At 45.3% G+C, this 20,858-nt stretch overlaps 1 protein-coding gene and 1 pseudogene across 2 annotated transcripts; one reads left to right on the top strand and one right to left on the bottom strand.

Annotated features, from left to right (window-relative positions):
* Nucleotides 1–1,330, bottom strand: part of LOC142001127 (CCN family member 2-like) — a 32,764-nt pseudogene extending 31,434 nt beyond the window's left edge.
* TRNAU1AP (tRNA selenocysteine 1 associated protein 1) lies at nucleotides 1,218–20,314 on the top strand. 2 transcript variants are annotated; one of them, XM_074976535.1, is made up of 9 exons: nucleotides 1,218–1,355; nucleotides 4,750–4,847; nucleotides 5,960–6,059; nucleotides 7,695–7,747; nucleotides 9,392–9,523; nucleotides 11,807–11,926; nucleotides 13,938–14,100; nucleotides 15,499–15,538; nucleotides 19,762–20,314. In XM_074976535.1, exons 1-9 carry the CDS (start codon nucleotides 1,329–1,331, stop codon nucleotides 19,896–19,898), a joined length of 870 nt encoding a protein of 289 aa, XP_074832636.1. In that variant the 5' UTR covers nucleotides 1,218–1,328; the 3' UTR covers nucleotides 19,899–20,314. The 2 variants fall into 2 exon arrangements, with proteins under 2 accessions (XP_074832636.1, XP_074832637.1); XM_074976536.1 differs by having other exon boundaries at nucleotides 15,499–15,532; nucleotides 19,762–20,310.
* The last annotated feature ends 544 nt before the right edge of the window (nucleotides 20,315–20,858 follow it).

The following is a 20,858-nucleotide window of genomic DNA, read 5'->3' as shown; positions in this document are numbered from 1 at the left end:
ACCTCATCCTACCCCCACCAGCTCCTTCCCCCACCTCATCTTACCCCCCAGCTCCTTCTTCCCCCACCTCATCCTACCCATACCAGCTCCTCCTTCCCCCACCTCATCCTACCCCCCAGGTCCTCCTGCCCCCACCTCATCCTACCCGCCAGCGACTCCTGACCCCACCTCATCCTAACCCCACCAGCTCCTGCCCCCACCGCATCCTACCCCCCAACTCCTCCTGCCCCCACCTCATCCTACCCCCCAGGTCCTCCTGCCCCCACCTCATCCTAACCACACCAGCTCCTCTGCCCCACCCCATTCTACCCTCACCAGCTCCTACTACCCAACCTCATCCTACCCCCACCAGCTCCTCCTTCCCCCACCTCATCATACCCCCCAGCTCCTTCTGCCCCCACCTCATTCTACCCCCACAAACTCCTTCTGGCCTCACCTCATCCTACCAACCAGCTCCTTCTGCCCCCAACTCATCCTACCCCCCAGCTCATCTGCCCCCACCTCATCCTACCCCCACCAGCTCCTCCTGCCCCCACCACATCCTACCCCCCAGCTCCTCCTGCCTCCACCTCATCCTCACCCCACCAACTCCTCTGCCCCACCCCCATCCTACCCCCACCAGCTCCTACCTCCCCACCTCATCCTACCCCCACCAGCTCCTCCTTCCCCCACCTCATCCTACCCCCGAGCTCCTTCCCCGACCTCACCCTTCGCCGAAGCTCCTCTTCCCCACCCCATACTACCCCCACTAGCTCCTGCTGCCCCCACCTCATCCTACCCCACCAGCTCCTTCTCCCCCAGCTCATCCTACTCCACCAGCTCCATCTGCCCCCACCAGCTTCTACTGCCCCATCTCATCCTACCCCACCAGCTCTTCCTTCCCTCACCTCATCCTACCCCCCAGCTCCTACTACCCCCGCCTCATGCTACCCCCCAGCTCCTCTGCCCCACCCCATCCTACCCCCCACCAGCTCCTTCTGCCCCCACCTCATCCTTCCCCCCAGCTCCTTCTGCCCCCACCTCATCCTAACCCCACCAGCTCCTTCTGCCCCCACCTCATCCTACCCCCAAGATCCTCCTGCCCCCACCCCGCCCGTCCGGATGCCGGCGCGGCTGTCGCTCCTCCCGCCGCCAGGGCCCGCTGTGGCCGGCTCGGGGCCCTGCCAGGCGGCGGCTCCGCTCTCTGTCCGGCCGGGCCCCGCAGGAGGCGGCGGCGGGCGGAGCGGGCTCCGGAGACCCCGTGAGGTGGCGCCGGCGGAAGCGGCGGCGGGCCCGAGCGGGAGCTCGAGCCGCGGCCCCCGAGCCCGCCCGGGGCCTGCGGGACCAGCATGGCCGCCAGTCTGTGGATGGGCGACGTGAGTGCGGCGGCGGCCGGGCAGCGCCGGGCGGGGGCGGGGTTGGGCAGCGCCGGGGGTGGGGCCGGGGGAGTCTCACCCCACGCGCGGACCGGGCCCGGCCTGGCCCTGGCCCCCACCGACCGGGTCACCCGCACACAGCGCCGCCCCCTGTGGCACCCACAGTGCTGCCTCCTCCGCCCCACACACACACCACTGCCCCACAGACACAGCGCTCCCTCCTCCGCCCCACACACACACCACTGCCCCACAGACACAGCGCTCCCTCCTCCGCCCCACACACACACCACTGCCCCACAGACACAGCGCTCCCTCCTCCGCCCCACACACACACTACTGCCCCACAGACACAGCGCTCCCTCCTCTGCCCCACACACACACTACTGCCCCACAGACACAGCGCTCCCTCCTCCGCCCCACACACACACCACTGCCCCACAGACACAGCGCTCCTTCCTCCGCCCCACAGACACACCACTGCCCCACAGACACAGCGCTCCCTCCTCCGCCCCACACACACACCACTGCCCCACAGACACAGCGCTCCTTCCTCCGCCCCACAGACACACCACTGCCCCACAGACACAGCGCTCCTTCCTCCGCCCCACAGACACAGCACTGCCCCACAGACACAGCGCTCCCTCCTCCGCCCCACACACACACCACTGCCCCACAGACACAGCGCTCCTTCCTCCGCCCCACAGACACAGCACTGCCCCACAGACACAGCGCTCCCTCCTCCGCCCCACACACACACCACTGCCCCACAGACACAGCGCTCCCTCCTCCGCCCCACACACACACCACTGCCCCACAGACACAGCGCTCCTTCCTCCGCCCCACAGACACAGCACTGCCCCACAGACACAGCGCTCCTTCCTCCGCCCCACAGACACAGCACTGCCTCCTCTGCCTTAGGGCACCCGCACCGCTGTCCCCTCTGCCCCATAGACACAGCGCTCCCTCCTCCGCCCCACAGACACATCACCAGCTCCCTCTGCCCCAGGACACCCACACTGCTGCCCCACAGACACAGCGCTGTTCTCTCTGCCTTAGGGCACCCACACCGCTGCCCCCTCTGCCCCAGAGCACCCGCACCACTGCCCTCTCTGCCCCACAGACACAGCACCAGTCCCCTCTGCTCCATGGCACCCACGCCACTGCCCCACAGACACAGCGCTGTCCTGTGGCACCCATAGCGCTGCTCCCCAGCGCTGTCCGCCCCATGGCACCCCCGGCACTGCTCCCCTTTGTCACACAGCACCGGTCCCCTCTGCCCCATGGCAGTCACAGACCTAGCACCAACCCCTCAGCTTCTCTGAACCTACAGACACAGTGCTGCCCCACTGCACCGCCCCCCACAGACACAATGCTGCCCCCTCTGCCCCACTGCACCCACCGCACTGCCCCCCACAGATACGGTGCTCCTCTGCAGCCTGCAAGTGCAGTCCCCTCCTGTTACCTATCAGCTAGAGCCAGTCCTGCCTGCTAGCGGCTCCCTGCCCTGTGTCTTTTCCACACACAGTGCCACCTCTCCCTTGTCCCGAAGGACCCACAGACAGCACCATGCAGCCCCCTATGCATCACTCTCCTGTTACCGGCCAGCCAGTGCCTGCTCTGCCCCTCCCGTCTGTGGTTCCCTGCACCATATGCCACAGCTCATAGTGCCACCCCCCTCTTCTTCGTGGCACCCACAGACATAGTGCTGCTCCCACTGCAACTGGAGAAGCAGCTTCCCACTGCCCTGCGAGTGCAGCCCACAGTCTGCTACCTGACAGCTAGTGCCAGCCCTGCCCCATATCCTCCCCCACAGAGCTTCCCCCCATTGCACCCACAGACACAGTGCCACTCTACCTTTCCACGAGTGCAGTGCTCCCCATCCCATTGCCCCACCAGATACTGTGCTGTCCTCCACCCATTTCCCCCTCAGACCTAGTGCCAGTGCTGCCCGTTGCACCCTCATGCTGCCATCCTCTCCCCCATTGCAGCCACAGTTAGTGTCACCCCTTCCACAAGTGCACCGCCACAGCTGTATCCCCCAAGACACAGCCCCCATTTGCCCTATTGCACCCACACATTGTGCCGCTCTACTTTAGCCACATGCACATTGCTAGCCCACCCCATTACTCCAGCAGATACTCTGCCAGCCCTTCCCATTATACCCATCATACTGCTACCCCTGTATCCCCCACAGGCACAGTATCAGCAGTCTCTGCCCTAGTGCACCCCCAGCGCAGTGCCATCCCCATATTTCCCTCACAGTTAGAGCCATCTTCTAACTCATTTCCTCCACAGACACAGGGCCAGCCCTCCCCTCCTGCTGCCACACATAGTGCAACCTCTGTGTCCCCCACCCTGCTCTCCCCTCTGTGTCACCCTCTACCCCATTATACCCACAGATAGTGTCAAACCCTACTCTGCTCCCATATGCTCCCCTTTCTCTACACCAGCCCCACATCATTCCTCACCGCATGCCGGGTTTGTTCCTAAATGCCTGTGGTTTTCCTTCTCAGAAAGGCCTCTGCCTCCCTAAATCTTCATCCCTTAGTTCCCCACTGGTTCCATGTTGAAAACTACCTCTCTGCACCCCGTACGTCTATTCTATTTTGTTGGGACTGGCTCTGTGCACCCCTGCTGGTTTATGGGTGTGAGGTTTTGGCCCTTTCTCTCAGTCACACTGTCCTTCCTAAACAGGTTTCACTGCTTTTTTTATATATAAGTATATAGGGAAAGTACTGTAGGTTGCACCTCTGAAATCTGGTGCACTCTCTGTTGCTGGATCAGAGAGCCCAGTGTCCCTGGAGCAGGGGCTAGCTAGGAGTCACAGCCCTGGCATGGCCAGAGAGCCATGACTATGGTCGGAGAGTTGTTGCTGGGGAGCAGCATCCTTGCAGTGATGGGGGAGCTGCTGGTGGGACTGCGGAGCTATGGGGATCTACCGCCAACTGGACTACAGAGTGGTGGCCATGCATCGACCAGGGAACCGCTGCTGGTACCAAAGGGAGTGCAGCCGGTGAGCTTGGTAGCAGCAGCTAGGTCCCCAGGCCCTACCCTGCCATGAAGGCCTAGACCCCAGCCATGGCAGTTGTGACAGAGCTGCGAGCTGGGGCTGCAGTGGGGCCAGGGCAGTCCACAGCAGGGCAGGGGCAGCCCCTGACAGGTCTGCGAGGCTGGGGCTGCCTGGCAGACAGCTTGGCTGGGGCCAGCAGCAGGGTGCTGTCCCAGTGGGAGATGGAGCAAGGCAGTCTGAACAGCTGGCAGCAGGGGAACACTCCTGGTCTGTCAAATTCCTTGTTCAGAACTGGTCTGGTATAGAGGGTGCTGAACCAGGGAGGTCCAACCTGCATTGGTATGTGTTATCTCCCCAATCTAACTTCAAACCTTCTCTTTGTAGCTGGAACCATACATGGATGAGAACTTTGTTTCAAGAGCCTTTGCCACCATGGGAGAACTTGTTTTGAGTGTAAAAATCATCCGAAATAGATTGACAGGGTAATCATTTGTGTTCACTATCAGCTCATTTTAATTATATGTTTTTGCATGTAGATTGTCCATTTACAAGCCATAAGCCTCTCTGTGGCCTTGTCTTTGCTAGAATTCTTTTAACTTATGCTTCCCACCGTTGGTTACTAACAGTGCAGGTACACTGGTAATAACAGTGGAGGAAGCTGATTGGTTTAGGTACCAATCCTATATTGCATTTGCATGGACTTCTAAGCCCAAATAGAGCACCAGTGAAGATAGTGGGTGCCTCAAAGCAATCCACCCCATCCTCTTACTACCCAATCAAAAATAGAAGGCCTAATATAGTATGATAGTTAAAATGCTAATGACCAGACTACACTAGTGTTAAGATGGGAAATATAAAGAAAATATAGTTTAGCCATATTCTTGCTTGGCTCTTCTGATTTCCCTTTGAGTTCAGAATGCAAAAAGTTCAGAACTGGACTGGATGTAAATTAAGATAAAATCTCAGTCTTGTGTAGTTTTACTTGTGAATATGTAATGTAAGACCAAATTTGTAAAACTGTTACACTCTAGTAAGGAAGTTTGTACTTTTTATCCATTTATTTAGGAATATTTAACAAATTCACAAATCCTTGCCATGCCAATATCAGAAACAAAGCAATCATTTTAATAGTTTGCTTAAAGAGACATTACTCGAGACTGTAGTTATCAGATCTTTGCTTAACAATGTGTTAAGCATATTACAGAGTGAACATCAGGAAATTTGCATTTTATTAATAAAAAACACAAACATTGCCGGGGTCGGGGGGGAGGAATAACTGTCCTTCATTTTTTGGGTGTTTGTACTAAATTCATTATTTCTCTCCGAATCACACGTCTGCCTTGCTGGCTCTGTGATTGGAATATATATCTGACATGGCCTTATGGGCAGTCACGTCATAGGAGAACATTTGCTGCTGAGTCGCTTGTCTATGCAAGCTGATGTTGACTTTCGTAGTAATTTCAAAATGGTGATTATAGGAAATTCCTCACTCTCTCTGAATCCTTTGGAAAATCATAAGTATTGTACTTCTCCACAGATGAATTCTGCGTTGTGTAATCTTAAAACTTTCTCTCTTTCTTCCCTCTGTATTCAGAATTCCAGCAGGCTATTGCTTTGTAGAATTTGCAGATCTGGCTACTGCAGAGAAGTGTTTACATAAAATCAATGGAAAACCGCTTCCTGGTGCCACACCAGTAAGTAAACCAAATTGACTAGTAGAGGAACAGAAATAGGGAGGGATAGGGAAAAGGGATCCCACAACAATTACAAAATGAAATGAGCAGAATACTCAGCAAGGTGGAAATTATTGTTTTCTTTAGGACAGGGTGGGCAATAATTTTTAATTGAGGTCCACTCCAAGATTTTGATAAGTCAATGGCATCACTTTTCTCGGGAGGGAATGGAGGTTGGGTGCAGCTAGTAGCTCAGGATAGGAGACCGGGGTGCCAGCGAGAATTTGGGGTCTGAGATGGAGATTAGGTGAAGGCGGGGTTGTGACCTGGAGCAGAGTATTAGGGTGCAGCGCCTGGGAGGGGCATGGGGACAAGAGAGGATTCTGGCCTGAGGAAGGGTCTAAGAGGGAGTTGTTACCTGAGGAGAAGGGTGAAGAGGGTTAGAATGATGACTTGGAGCAGGGATTGGGTTTCAAGGACCTGGAGAGTGAGTATGAGTGCAGGACAGGAAGCAGCCAGCTGCTGTGAACAGCACTGCTCCATGCTAAAGGGACAGGTTATGTGCTGGATTAAAAGGCTTGGAGGTCTGGGTCTGACCCAGGGGCTTGATCTTGCCCACTCCTGCTTTTGGAACTGATGGGTATAAAATAGCTAATGTTCTTCATAGCGAGGTCTCTGGAAGAGTTTCATTGATTTTTAAGACGTGCCTATTTCAGGCTGAATCAATGGGTAAAACTTACGTAGTAGCAGATATTTGCATTTCTGAATTTTTGCTGCTTTGCATTTATGTCAGAACATGACAAATGAAAACCCAGGCAACGGAAGAAAAAAGCAGGCTATATAATCCTACCCTGCATGCAACCTGTTTCCAGCACAATATTAGCTAATTGGTTTGCACAGATTGATATCTGTGTGGGTTGAAGTGGATCTCCACTTTGACTGAGTTTTGAGTAACTTTGTTTTGCTAAGAGATGCATGAAATTCAAGCCTCACATTATTCTTAACCATTAGCAACAAAAGTTACTCAAGTCCAGCTACCCTGAAATGCATACGCAAACTACACAAGTAGTCTAAAATATGAGTATGGCACTTCAATAAAGTATCTAGAAACGTTATATGTAAGAATTTGGTTTCCCAGTGTGTCAGGTTCTGCTTGGTTAACATTCCTGTAAGTTACAATTCTCTCACTGAGTATTCTACATTTTATTTAAAAACCCCAAAATGTGGAAGCTCTCATTTAATGGTGATTCTTGTTACTCCAGTTCTCTCTCTGAAGATGTGACAATGAAAGACCCTGGTGTGTGTCTCAGTCTTGTTCTAGCCTTCTAGAATACTTTTGTAGTAAAAGATCTGACACTAGGGCATCCCAAATCTCTTAGGATGGGCTGGCAAGACCTGCTGCCCTGGAGTCAGATTATCAGATGGTGTAAATTGTCTTATCTCCATTGAAGTCAATTTACATCCTCAGAGGACTTGAACTCAGATGCTTTAGCCTGCATAACTGCCAGTGTTAAGCACTTATCATTTACCATTATTAAGAAAATGGTTTAAATTTTCCTACTATAACTCACTTTTACTAGTTATCATTGTAAAAATGTTCTAATGTGAACCCACATGGTTTTACATATTGTCAGTTTCCATTTATTTTTGTTTCAGACAAAGCGATTTAAACTGAACTATGCAACATATGGAAAACAGCCTGATAACAGGTAAGTGTTCAGTATTAAACATTGTCCTTGCTTTTTTTTGTGAGTTCCCTTTCAAAAGAGTATTCAGAGAATGCAAATCATTATATTCAGTATTGCTGGACCATCTCACCTCTTCGTGATGTAGAATAGCAGAGTTTTAACTGGAACCATAAAATTTAAATCTTAAGTGTCATTCTGTGAGTGCAATGTCAGAAAACAAAACAGTAACTAAGGAACTTAGCACCTTCCATGCATCTCAAATGTGTGTCACAAAAATTTTGTAAAGTATGTATGGTTCATATAATGTCATAAATGTGCCTGCCCAGAAGAATTCACACAACTGAAGTTGATAATATATGGATGGATTGAGGTACATGTGTACAGGGTTGACAACAATAAGAATCTGTGGTTGCTTAGGTGAGTGATATTTGCACCTTAGGGGTCACCTTTTTATTTTTAAACTGTGATTCATAAGCCTCTTTGAAGAAGTGTATTTTGAGGAGGGGCTCAGAGATGAGGGTCAGGGCATGGCACATACGGTGAGAAAGGGGATTCAAGCCCTATGCAGTAGGTACTAGCCTTATGTTACACATACTTATCCTGCATCACAGAGAGGTTAAGTGACTTGCTCAAGGGCATGATAAAAGTCTGTGGCAGTCAGAAGGAAAACTTGCTGTCTTCACTCTTCTCTGTTTTAATCACTAGTAGGCTTTGTAATTTCAAACAAATTTTAAATTATGCCTGTTCCAAACCTGACATTCATCCCTTTGGAAGGATGGGAAGGAAGGGCAAGGTGACTTTTAACTCCAAGAATTTATGTTGTGTTTAAGAATTCCAAGAGTCAAAAGCAGTGCCTCAGCCTGTCTAGCTTGGATCTAAATACTTAACTTTAAACATGAGTAGTCTCACCAACTTCTGATGAAGCGGGTCTTTGCCCACGAAAGCTTATGCTCCAAAATATCTGTTAATCTATAAGGTGCCAAAGGACTTCCTGTTGTTCTCAAAGATACAGACTAACACGGCTACCTCTCTGATACTTCTCACTAACTTCAGTTGCACTTCAACCTTTGTAGCATCAGGGCCTATATTTGATAGATTACAATTAAAGTTCAGTAAATTGTAAACTAATACATTTATAAATGAGCTATTAGCCACAAGTCGGTAATAACGGTTTTGAAAAGCCAAAGCAAGACAAGTGCTGAGTGTTATTTTGAAGGAATTAATCCACACATTGTTTTAAAAATTGTATTTACAAACCCTAATATGAAGTGAAATTAAACCTCTTTTCGCTGAATTTCCTATTTATTTCTGTGGGATATACATGTTTTTATGTAGTCTTCAGAACATAAGCCCAATGCTATGAACTAATGCATGAGAGAGAGAAACTGTGTATAAGTAAAAAAATTAAATGGAGCAGTCTCACTTTGCTGCTCAAACTGAGTAGGAAAATCTAAGTAGCATAAGCAGTGTAAAAAAAAAAAGTGTAATCTTGATCTAAATTGCCAGTAACATAGGTAAAGGCTTTAAAAAAATTTGTATCTCCATAGTCCCGTTAACTCATGCCTCTTAATAGTCAGAGGTTTTAGATAGTTTTCTGCTTATGTTCATATCATACTATTTGGTTTATTGGTATTCATAAAACGTGTTCTGTATTGATTCCTTTAGTCCTGAATACTCGCTGTTTGTGGGAGATCTGACACCTGATGTGGATGATGGCATGTTATATGAGTTTTTTGTTAAAGTTTATCCGTCTTGTAGAGGTGGCAAAGTTGTTTTGGACCAGACAGGAGTTTCCAAGTAAGTTTTCCTTATGCCTTCCCATCTGCTTCATGTTTTATGAGATCTTTTGGGGAACATAGCTGCTCTCTCAAACTCTTAGACTTTGACTCTTTCCAAAGGCATTGAGGGAAAAAGAGTAGTTGTGTTAGTTTTGTTTAGGATTTAACAAACCAGATCACGACACTGAATTTATTTATTTATATATAAAAATATATATTCACCACTATATATATATATATATATATATATATATATATATATATATTCATCACTACAGGCCTGGTTGCAGCTCTGCTTGCAAGCGGAAATTGGACTGGAAGAAAATTCTAGCAGAAGCTTGCTGTAACACATATCCAAAGTGTATGGGCCTGGCCCTGTGCTGGCTTGGGGGGGAACATGGTAGAACTTTGCTCAGACAGACAGATGGACACAGCAAAAATAATATATGCGATGATGATATCTGTTTTCTTTATTCACAGTGCCATACTTTTGCTATGCTGTATTAGATCCGTATGTGTTTTTCTTAAAAATATTTTATTGCCTATGTAGATTTTCAAAAGCAACTAAGTGATTTAGGAACACCAGATCCCTTTGACTTTAAATGAGATTTGGGCTCCTAAATTCTGTCCCCAACTCTTTAATGGGTTGAGATGTTTTAGATGCTATAGCAACCAGACACCAAACAAAATTGTGATTCACTGTCTAAACATGCTGCAGCTGAACCCTTATTTTCAGATTGTGGAAATTAACTGCCTAAAACTGGAAATCGGAAGTCTATCCTCTTGATATGATTAACTAGGCATTCTGAATGCAGCATTTTCCTTTCTGTTGTATCTTCTCAAGAAAAAGGCTCTTTGCTCAGCACTCAGATTTAAAAACAAAACATGTAATTGAGGGAATGTAAATGCCTTGGTTCTATGACTGAAGAATGCTCTGGATAGATTCTCTTTCTTTGTAAAACCTTTCCACCATTCAGAATTGCTGTGGTTTTATATTAAAAGAGTGATTAAAAAAAAGGTTTAGTTAATCAGTACAACTTTGTGTTTACACTTACATTAATTTTAAATATGACACACGTTGGTTTGGTGTGTCTGTAACTTTGCGGAGCAAACTAAACCAATACCTGTTTAAAACTGATTCTGCAAAAGCATTTGCTCTGGTTTAATTAGCCAACTGTAGACAAGCTCAGGCTTTCTTTCCCTACCAGCATCCTCTCTCCACCTGTATAGACTCTTTTCCTCTCACTCTGAAGTCCATGATCTTTCTGTCGTGTCCAGAGAGGCAGCCGAGCCCTCCTCCGGCAAGCTGGCAGGACTCAGTTGTGTGCTGCTGAATTGTCTCTGGCTTCCTACATCATCTATATCCCACTCTAAAGCCTTTTTGAGTTCTAAATATTTTCTGTTGTTGCCAATTCTGGTTCAGCTCTACTGGTATTATTAACACTGGAAGCCCTTGTTTTGACAGGCAGCTGGCTGCATGCCACTCTTGTTTAAGTGTGACTGCCCAGAACAGATATAATTAATATGTCCGGTGTTGCTAACGCTGGCAGAGCAGCACAGGTTTTAGCAACAACAAGCAACTTTGTAGAGAATTTCCCAGAATAGATGGCTTTGACTAGGAGGTTTGTCTTAATCCACCGTGCAGAAAAGTAAACTGAATCTCAGTGGGGCCAGCTTTCGACACAAGTAAGCCTTTGGCTGCTTGTTGTCTCTGCACTGACTCAGAAGCTACACAGTCTTGCTTTGACTCCCCCATTCCAGTCCTGCCAGACAGAGGAAACCTGGTGTGATTCTTTCTGCCCCATTTTCCCTTCATCTCCACAGCTTGAGGTCACACAGGTCAAAGCCTGGTCCTTCATCACAGTGTCTATACTGGTGCCAAAGAACTGTGGGCCAAAAGAGCTATCTTTTGTCTTCTCCTTTGCACCACATCCCTGTCCAGGCTTTTAGCTCTAACACATTTCGTGCTAGTCATGTAGACAGCCCCCAAAATCCACTGGTACAAGATGTATATTATTGTTTGGATGCCTTTGAAAATGTTACTGTTGGAAGGAAGTGAACTTACCTCAAACATTGCAAAGAATAGTTGCTGGAATAGGGAGTCATTCACTCTCTGCTTTTAAAAATAACAAGGCTGGGCTTTCACTTTTATGTTGACATTTCACTAGCAAAATATTCTATCAAGGCCATGTTTTATTAGAAACAGAGTATTCCTAAATCCAGGTGAGTTTTTGTTAAAACATATGAAAATGACATGCTATTTGCTTTCATATGATACACATCCTTCCATGTCTTTCTCCAGAGGTTATGGGTTTGTGAAATTCACAGATGAGCTGGAACAGAAAAGAGCCCTGACGGAATGCCAAGGGGCTGTAGGGTTGGGCTCCAAACCTGTACGCTTGAGTGTGGCCATACCAAAAGCGTAAGTATGGAAGAAGATGAGTGTTTTGTAATAATTCTCTTTCCTGGTCACACTTCGTATTTAGCGGCTGATGGCAGAGCAAAATCTCTGTAGTTGAAATTGCACTTTCTGATTTTGTAACTAGTTCAAAATCTGTTTTTAAAATGAATGTAAAGATCAATTTCCATTAAAATGAATTATGTGAATGTTGAAAATGGAGTTACTGTACTGAAGTTCATTAAATGTTGATTTGGACCTTTTGACTTTTTTATTGCTATGTCTTGTAGTGGTGAAAATCATATACAATAAAGAGAACTGTGTTTTTCATACCTGTTTGATTTTTGCTGTATATTTACATATAGGAGGTCACTGTTAGGAAGCTTAGGCCTAAAATTTATATTCTGCATTTCAGAAAAAATAAGTCTTAAATGTAATATGAACAGAGAGAGCTGATATTTTTACTATTTGAAAAGTGTACGGTTTGGTGATAGATATTCCCCTACAGATCTAACAAGCCAAAATTTATTATTTTTTTATTTAGATACCTGTAAGTGCTTTCATTGCTTATCCAAAACACAGTAACATCACAAAACAAACAAGGGGAATCCTGTACGCATATCAGATAGCCACATTATACTAGTGCATGAGACTCTCCTGCCCTCAACCAATGGCGCTCAATAGAAACCCTGAAAATAAAGGTTAATCTGATTTAAAATGACCAGTATAATTCCTTTGTCCAACCTAAGTGCAAAAATTAAATCAAGAGCAAACATTGTTTCTAAAACTCTGCTTTAGTCATGTACTTAAGTAAGAATTTCTGGTTTGTTTCTTATTTAATCTTTTTTTTCCACGTAGAAGCATCCCTTCACATTAATATAGAAAACAATCTAACGTTGCTTGTGTGACTTTTGGGTGACCAAAGTTTCATCTCTTTCCATAGCAATGTTCAGTAGGTAGTAAACTCTTCAGTATAGGGACCACCTTTTTTGTGTTTGTACAGCGCTTAGCATAGGGAGATCCTGGTCCGTGATTAGGGCTCCTAGGCATTATGGTAATATAAATAATAAATAATTGCTCCCCAGACAATTTTTCAGTGTCCCCCAAAAGTCTAGGATGGAAACAGGGAAAGTGGTTGTGCTGTAGCGATAAGATTTTGTTTGCTCTTTACTATAGCACACTTTAATGAATTAATTTCTTAATTCAGGGTATTTTTACATGTGAAATAATGTTTTCATTCTCTAGGGATATTTTTCCTCTATCCTTTCTATCACCTCTTTTATTTCAAACCATATTAATCAGGAATCTGTACCCTGAAAGCATTGTTATTTGGCAGACAAAGAGAATTTGGCATATTCAGAGACCATTCAAAAAGGAATTTTTTTCTGTGGCTCTTTTCAGCCTAAAGTACTTCATAAACAGTATGCATATCACAGCACAAAACTGCGTCCACCTCTGAAAGGAGGAGAACAACGATTCGTTACGCAGTCTGCTGTACACTGAGGTGAAGGTTTGTCACAGGCAGGGTATACTCCTGTCCTTGTGCAATGCTCTGAGGGATTGTCACACCCACACACAGAAAAAGGAGCTCCTGTTTTTAAAACCCCAAACCATCCCCTGGAGTATGCTGCACAGTACTTAGTGTATCTCTCTCAGCTGACAGGATGAGTCCTCCCAGCAGGGATTGGAATCCTGAGTTCCAGGGATTCTGGGTGTTCCAAATGTAATGCTCACAGTTCTCAGCTCTTCCCTCACTGAAACTGAGACAAATAAATTCAGTTGTCATAAAGCAAAGTTTTCTAATTAAAATAATACTGGTGGGAGGAGAAGCAGGATGGACAGCGAACCAGTTCCTCCGGCAAATGTATGAGGGTGGAAAAACAAACAAAACACTACCAACAAAAGGTGCACAGTATATTTGAAGGATCCTGAGGTCCATAGTGTTGGAAGGAGTTGTGGATCAAACCGTGTCACTCATCTGCTTTTTCTTAAATAGTCTTCAATGTTTGTAACTTTTCTTTTTCTTTCTTTAAAGTAACCGTGTGAAGACAGTGGAGTACAATCAGATGTATGGCTATAACTATAACCAGTATTATCAACAATATCAGAACTACTATGCCCAATGGGGCTATGACCAGAACACAGGCAGTTATAGCTACAGCTATCCTCAGTATGGATACACACAGAGCACCATGCAGGTAGGGATATGGCACTATTTATTTTTATATTTCATTAATCTCTGATCACAAAATACCCTAGAACATTTTACAAACAGGAGAGGGGCACCTGTTTTCCTGAGCCTTTGACATTTCTTCCATGTGAGGAAGCAAAGCTGCCAAGCAAACAGCGGGCTGATATTGTGGTATGCTGGGGAAAGGGGTTGGAGCTGCATAAAGGGACCCCTAAAGCCCCAGTTGTGGCTGGGGGAAGGATACCCCTGTGTATAGGCACTGTGGATGATGCCCTTAAGCAGGGGTGGGGAACCCCCACTCTGCAGTCTGGATCTGGCCTCCAAGGCTCAGGGCTCCCCTCTCCATCATGCTGCTCGCAGCAGATGGGGGTTGTGGAGCCCTGAGCCTCACAGGCCAGACCATGGCAAGCCATGGCCAGGTCCATCCTACAGGCTCTGCCTGGCATGCGGCAGGGGCAGGAAGCAGCTCCAGGCTGTTCATGGCCGCTGTGCTCCTCCCCCAGCTGGAGAAAGGGAAGTGCACTGCTACCTGGAGAGGCTTTTCTTCCTGCCGCTGTGATTGGAGCAGGGTTGGGTGGTGGTTGGAAGTGGTAGGGGAGCTGCCCCAGGTAAGCATTCCCACTCCCACCCAGACTCACTCAGCCTGCTCCAGCACCCCTCCTGCTCAGATTCCCATCCCAGCTTGCTTCCTGGCAGCCCCAGTCTGCACTGAACCCTTTGTTTTTGGCCCCAACCCAGAGCCTAGGGAGGCCCACAAGATCTTCTAGCCCTGGCCTCCTTAGGGCCTGTGGCTGGTGTGTGATGGGAATGAGGGGAGTGCCCTTTTTGTCTGGTTGGTTTTTAGTCAGGGACCATGTCAGTGAGGGTTGTTTGGTTTTGGCTTTTTGCCTCTTGTGCGATTTTTTTTTCTCTGGGTCAGTGGCCCCTTACCCAAAAGAAGTTCCCCACCCCTGCCGCTAAGTCTCTGCCTTTTGAGGATTCCCTCACAAACCCTTGTGCGGGAGTGTGCAGTACTGCAACAATTCCAGGAAGTGCTTCATCCTTAGACCTACATGGAATCTTAGAGCATAATAGGATTGGAGCCTGGGTACTAAGGATTCTACCTTAATAATCAGGTGATATGTTCAGATTCAGTTATATAGAGCAGGGAGGGATAGCTCAGTGGTTTGAGCATTGGCTCCCTAAACCCAGTGTTGGGAGTTCAATCCTTGAAGAGGCCATTTAGGGCTCTGGGGCAAAATATATTAACAAAAATATCCATAAGGGATGGTGCTTGGTCCTGCTGCCAAGAGGGCAGAGGAATGGACTTGATGACCTCCCAAAGTCCCTTCCAGCTCTATGAGATCTGTATCTCCATATGCTATTATTATTTGTTGCCCTGAAGATATTTTTGTTGTCCTTGCAGACATATGAAGAAGTTGGTGAAGATGCATTGGAAGGTATGTGTATGTGTCTTTATTTGAATTCTACATTGCAACTGGCTGTTGTCATTCTATTGACACAATTTTCATGGATTGGCATTAAATACCTGCATTTAATAACCTGTATTTTTTGATGGAATTTGGGGTTCATTAACGTTCCAGACTGGTAGTATAGATAGGCTCTGTGCAGACTTCCCTGTAAAATCCTTTACTCTGTGCCCTTATTCCAATCTTACTGTTGCAGTCTTGAACCGTGCCAGGACACAGACTAATTGTCTTTGCTAGCGTTGAGAGGATTGTATGGACCAGTGCTTATAGCTTTCCATCCTTGGAAATACGAACTTAAATCATGTGGCAATCAAAAAATGTTGTCTTTCCTTTAATAAATCTTCCTTGTTATAAAAGCATCATAGTTGTGTATTCTGTTTGTTCAGATTAACACTATCCTTCTGTATTTAAACAGGAAGCACTCATAGCAGGAGCTATCACCATCCCTGACAGATTTTTTTTTTTTAATCTATTTGCCCCACTTCCCCAAATGACTGCCTCATGGATTGAGCTCACAATCCTGGGTTTAACAGGCTTATGTGCAAGTCACCAAGCTATCACTTCCCCCTCCACTTTGGCAGTCATGAACTGAGTATGCAACTGCATAGGATGGTTCACTTTCTTAAATGCATACGTACAAATGCCAAAAAGCTAGATCTTTTACAAGGGTCTCTATGAATATGACATCACTTAACTGGAAAACCCTCTTTGTTTTTAAAAGTATTTCCTAATATAAGATCATTCCTTTCCTCGGATGTTGTTTAAGAATTCATTAAATTGCCAATTAGAGTACCAATTTGGGGGGGAGGTTGTACGGACTCAACTTGCCCTGAATTTTCTACAAAGCTCAAAAATACATTATCTAATAGTATTTTATATGCTCTATTAATATCTGGTCCGATTAAAACACAGCAATATTATGATCTAATTTTTACATTTTTATGGTCTGTGTTTTCTCTTTTGCATTTCAGTGGATCAGTCAGTTTCACATCATGATCACATAATCTTTAGGTTGCAAATGTAACAGAAATATTAATTCCAAATAAAAAAATAAATATGAGTGGAAATATTTCAGAGGTTTTCTTGGATTTTGCAATATTGTTTTAACAATCCAAGTATAAGCATAATTCAGTCTCACAAATCCCTTTAAAATTTACATTATTTGTAGTAATAGTCAGCACATTATGCTTTGCAATTCAAAGTTCTTTGTAAACTTGTTCTCCAAATGTAAAATAGGAACCCTATTCATACCTACTTCATGGAGTGTTGTGATATTTGCTCAATTCATGATAAATTTAACAAAAATAAATAGTACTGCAAATTGTTGTGATTTTTGGAAAACTTTAGTGTCCCACATATAGTTGGAGGAGAAGTGCTACTAATAAGCATAGTGCCTAGATAGTCCTGAATGTGATAGGTGACAGATTTCTTTACCAAATATTCATGAACAAACAGAAGTGCCATTTTAGCTTTACTTTTTAGTAATCAGTGAGAACCTCATAGAAGAACACATTGTAAATAACAGCATTGGTTTGAGTGATCTTGAAACAACTCAGTTTAATCTAAATGGAAGGGTAAATAAAAATAAATCTGTAAATAGGAGTCTTGATATCAAAAGGGTAAACTTTTGAAAAATTAAAGGAATTATTTGGAGATGCGGACTGGACAGAAGACCTCCAAGAGTCTGAATGTGGAAGAGGTTTGGAATTATTTTAAGTCAAAGCCACATAAACTGTATGGAACCTGCATCCCAAGCAAGAGGATAAATGTGTAGGGAAGGGTTGCTGTCTATACTGACTGAAGAGGTGGCATCTAAAACTAGTTGTTAATAGAAAGCAGAAAGCCTAGAAAAAATGGAAGAAGGGCTGGATCAGCAAGGAAGACTACCTCTTGGAGGTCAGAAAGTATAGAGGAAAAAGTGAACTGCCAAAAGCTAGTCAGAGCTGGACCTTGCAAAGGAAATTGAAACCAATAGTAAACAGCTCTTTAGTCATATCAATAAAAAGGAAACAAGGAGAGAAGTGGGACTGCTAAGCCCTGTGAATATGGGGGAGAGGTTAAAGATAATCAAGGTATGGCCCACCACCTAAATGGAATACTTTGGCTCAATTTTTAATAAGATTAATGAGAAGCCTGGGAACAGTGGCAGAGTAGCTAATGGGAATGAGGATCCAGAAGTAGAAATTACCACATTTGAGATGGAAGCCAAACATAACATCTTAATGGGACCACACTGCGGGGGGCGGGGCAGGGAACCTGTATAGTGTTCATCTAAAAATATTAAGAGAACTGGCACATGATATTGCAAACCCATAATAAGGATATTTAATGACTCTAAGGTGCAGGAGGGGGTCATGCCTTGTGACTGGAGAATTGCAAATACAGCCCAGGTTGAACTCTCTAGTCCAGTGCTCCCTGGCAACATCCGTGATCTGGCATAATTTTAGTTAGCTGGATGTCCACTAACCATGGGTGTGGCCAAGTTTCCCATGGTCCCATAAAGTTTGTTTATAGACACCAGTCCTGACTCTCAGTGTTCTGTGCTGTTACTTAGTTCCAATTTTCCCCTAAATGTCTTCTAAGAGCCCAGTAAGCAGTGGAAGTGTTGGTAATGCTGCTAGACAATATTGACCTCCCATCATCCAACAAATTGTCTGGTTCAGCACCGGTCAAGTCCTGAGAATGACCAACTAGAGAGGTTCAACCTGAACCTATATTTAAGAAATGGGAGGTGGGAAAGACCCTAAAACTACAAGCCTATTAATTTGCCCACAGTTTTATGCAAGGTCTTAGAACAAATTTTGCAAGTGTGTATCGTAAAAGGACATGATAATTGGAATAAAATAACATGTGGTTGCCAGGCTAACATGAACTCTTTGAGAAAATAAGTGGGTTTTGTACAAAAGGAAATGCAGCAAATCTGCTCTTTTTGGATTTCAGTGTAGAAACTGATACAGTGACACATGGGAAATTATTAGTTAAATTGGAGAAGATAGGGATTAAGCCAAGAATCTAAAGGTAGATAAAGGAACTGGTTAAAGGGGAGACTACATCATGCTGAATGGTGATCTGTCAGGCTGGCAGAGAAAGCCTTAAGTTGATCACAGGGTGACTATGAGCCCCCAGTGTGATTCAGCTGTGAAAAAGGCTAATGCAATCCTAGGATGCATCAGGTGAGGTATTTCCCATAGAGATAGGGAAGAGTTAATACCATTAGACAAGGCCCCTGTGAGACCTCTTCTGGGATACTATGTCGAAGTCTGGTGCCCCATGAATTCAGACTGGAACATGTGCAGAGAAGGGCTATTTGGTTGAACCTACCTTATACAAGGATACTTGAGGAGTTGGTGGTCAGGCTAATAAAATGAAGGCCGTGGAGAAATAAGGCTGCTCTCACTAAATACAGCAGAGAAGGAGAAGAGTTATTTAAGTTAAGGGCCAATAATTGGCATAAAATGGCCATCACCAGGTTTAGACTTGCAATTAGACTCAAGTTTCTAACCATCAGAGTGAAATTCTGAAAAAACCTTAAAAGGAGAGTAGTAGGAGGCAAAAATCTAGCTTGTTTCAAGACTGAGCTTGATAAGCTTCTGGAGGGATGATATAATGAGACTGCATGCACTTATCCACAACAGCTATTAGCAAATACCCCCAAAGGCCAGAGATGGGACACTGGAAGGGGAAGGCTCTGAGTTACTCAGAATTATTTCCCAGGTTTTTGGCTGGCAGGTCTCACCCCCATCCTCAGGATCTGATCATCATATCTGAGGTCAAGAAGGAATTTTTCCCAGGACAGATCAGCAGAGACCATATGGGGTTTTGCATTCCTCAGCAGCCTGGCACATGGGTCACTTTCTGATTTGAACTAGAGAAAATGGTGGATTCTCTGTAATTTGTTTTTAAATCAATCTGTGAGGATATCAGTAACTCAGCCAGAGGTTACAGGCCTTTTACAAAAGCGGTCTATGGTCTCAGATGTGCAGGAGATCTGACTAAATTACCATAGTCATTCCTTCTGCCCTTAAAGTCTGAGAGTCTGTGACTCTAAAGCACTTTGAGATGCTCAGGTCAAAAGTTCCCATGCAACTGCTAGGGATGTATTGTGACTATTTGCATTTGTTCCAGTAAAATTCATGTTAGTTATTTGTAAGCACACTTTATATCTGACTCATTTGTGCCTTGTTTCTTTCCTCCTTTAGATCCAATGCCTCAGCTGGATGTGATTGAAGCAAACAAACAATTTATGGAACAGAGTGAAGAGCTCTATGATGCCTTGATGGACTGTCACTGGCAGCCTTTGGACACTGTCTCTTCAGAGATTCCAGCCATGTTATAGCCTCATTGCCGAGGCACTGTCTCTACACGTCAAGCCAGCAGGCACCAGACTCCTATGCTGCACCGAGAACCTGCAGTAGGGAAGGGTTGGCCCCTCTTCCATCCAGGTCTCTGACTCAAACTACAGGAGGACTGTGGCGTTTCCTGTACACAATGAGTTTTGGAGGAGCATCATGGTAGCTTTTATTCATGGTGAATATTAGAACTGCAACAGTTTTACTCCTTTTGTCTTGAAATGAACTCTTAATACATTTTGGGGAATTGTAATTTATAAACTTTAAACAAGATGGCACAGGGGAAAGACTCTTCCCCAATGTACAATATAAAAAATTGGTCTTTTAAGTAAAATTATTCTTTACATTTTGGTTCCTGCCCTTCTCTCTGTTTTGGTACTGTCTTATACTCACACAAAGCTACATTTGGTGAAGATGGTGTCTAGAAAATCACCATCACCATTCAGGTGGCTGTGTGCTGCTGGGAAAAAACATGTGGCTGACGGCTTTTGCTGTGCCTTATCTATCCACCAGTATGGAGCTACCAGGCTTATAGCATGGTGATCTTGAGCAACCTGGACAGGGAGGTTTTTTGGGAGTGGGAGAGGATTTGTACTATAAAACGATCATGGGCTAGTGTGCTCCAGCTAGCCTTTAGCACGGTTTTGCTTGCATTGATCTTCATGTATGTGTGAGGAATTTCTCCCTGGCTAGTCAGAGAAACAACTTACAACACTGCTAACATCAATCACATTTAGATATGTTTCTCTCTACTATTGCCCTGTTGATTTGGGCAGCCGCCTGGTAAGAGTTTACTTTGCCTATTCTGTCTGAGTGAATGTCATAAAAGTAAAATTTAAAATCATGAATGAGAAATGAGTCAGAGCAATATAATTAATATATTGTGCAGCTTTCTAGGTGATGCATGAAAGAGAGTTTTCTACTAGATGTTGTGTATTTTGGATGGG

The sequence above is a fragment of the Carettochelys insculpta genome, chromosome 24 (assembly GCF_033958435.1).
Source record: "Carettochelys insculpta isolate YL-2023 chromosome 24, ASM3395843v1, whole genome shotgun sequence".
Lineage (NCBI taxonomy): Eukaryota > Metazoa > Chordata > Testudines > Carettochelyidae > Carettochelys > Carettochelys insculpta.
This window is presented reverse-complemented; position numbering and strand designations above follow the sequence as displayed.

What these genes read in the sequence shown, in the direction of transcription:
- TRNAU1AP (XM_074976535.1), top strand. Translation starts at nt 1,329, where the DNA reads ATGGCCGCCAGTCTGTGGATGGGCGAC. An exon ending in ATCCGAAATAGATTGACAGG is followed by an intron (nt 4,848 to 5,959) that starts GTAATCATTTGT and finishes CTCTGTATTCAG; the next exon opens with AATTCCAGCAGGCTATTGCT. An exon ending in AGTGTGGCCATACCAAAAGC is followed by an intron (nt 11,927 to 13,937) that starts GTAAGTATGGAA and finishes CTTTCTTTAAAG; the next exon opens with TAACCGTGTGAAGACAGTGG.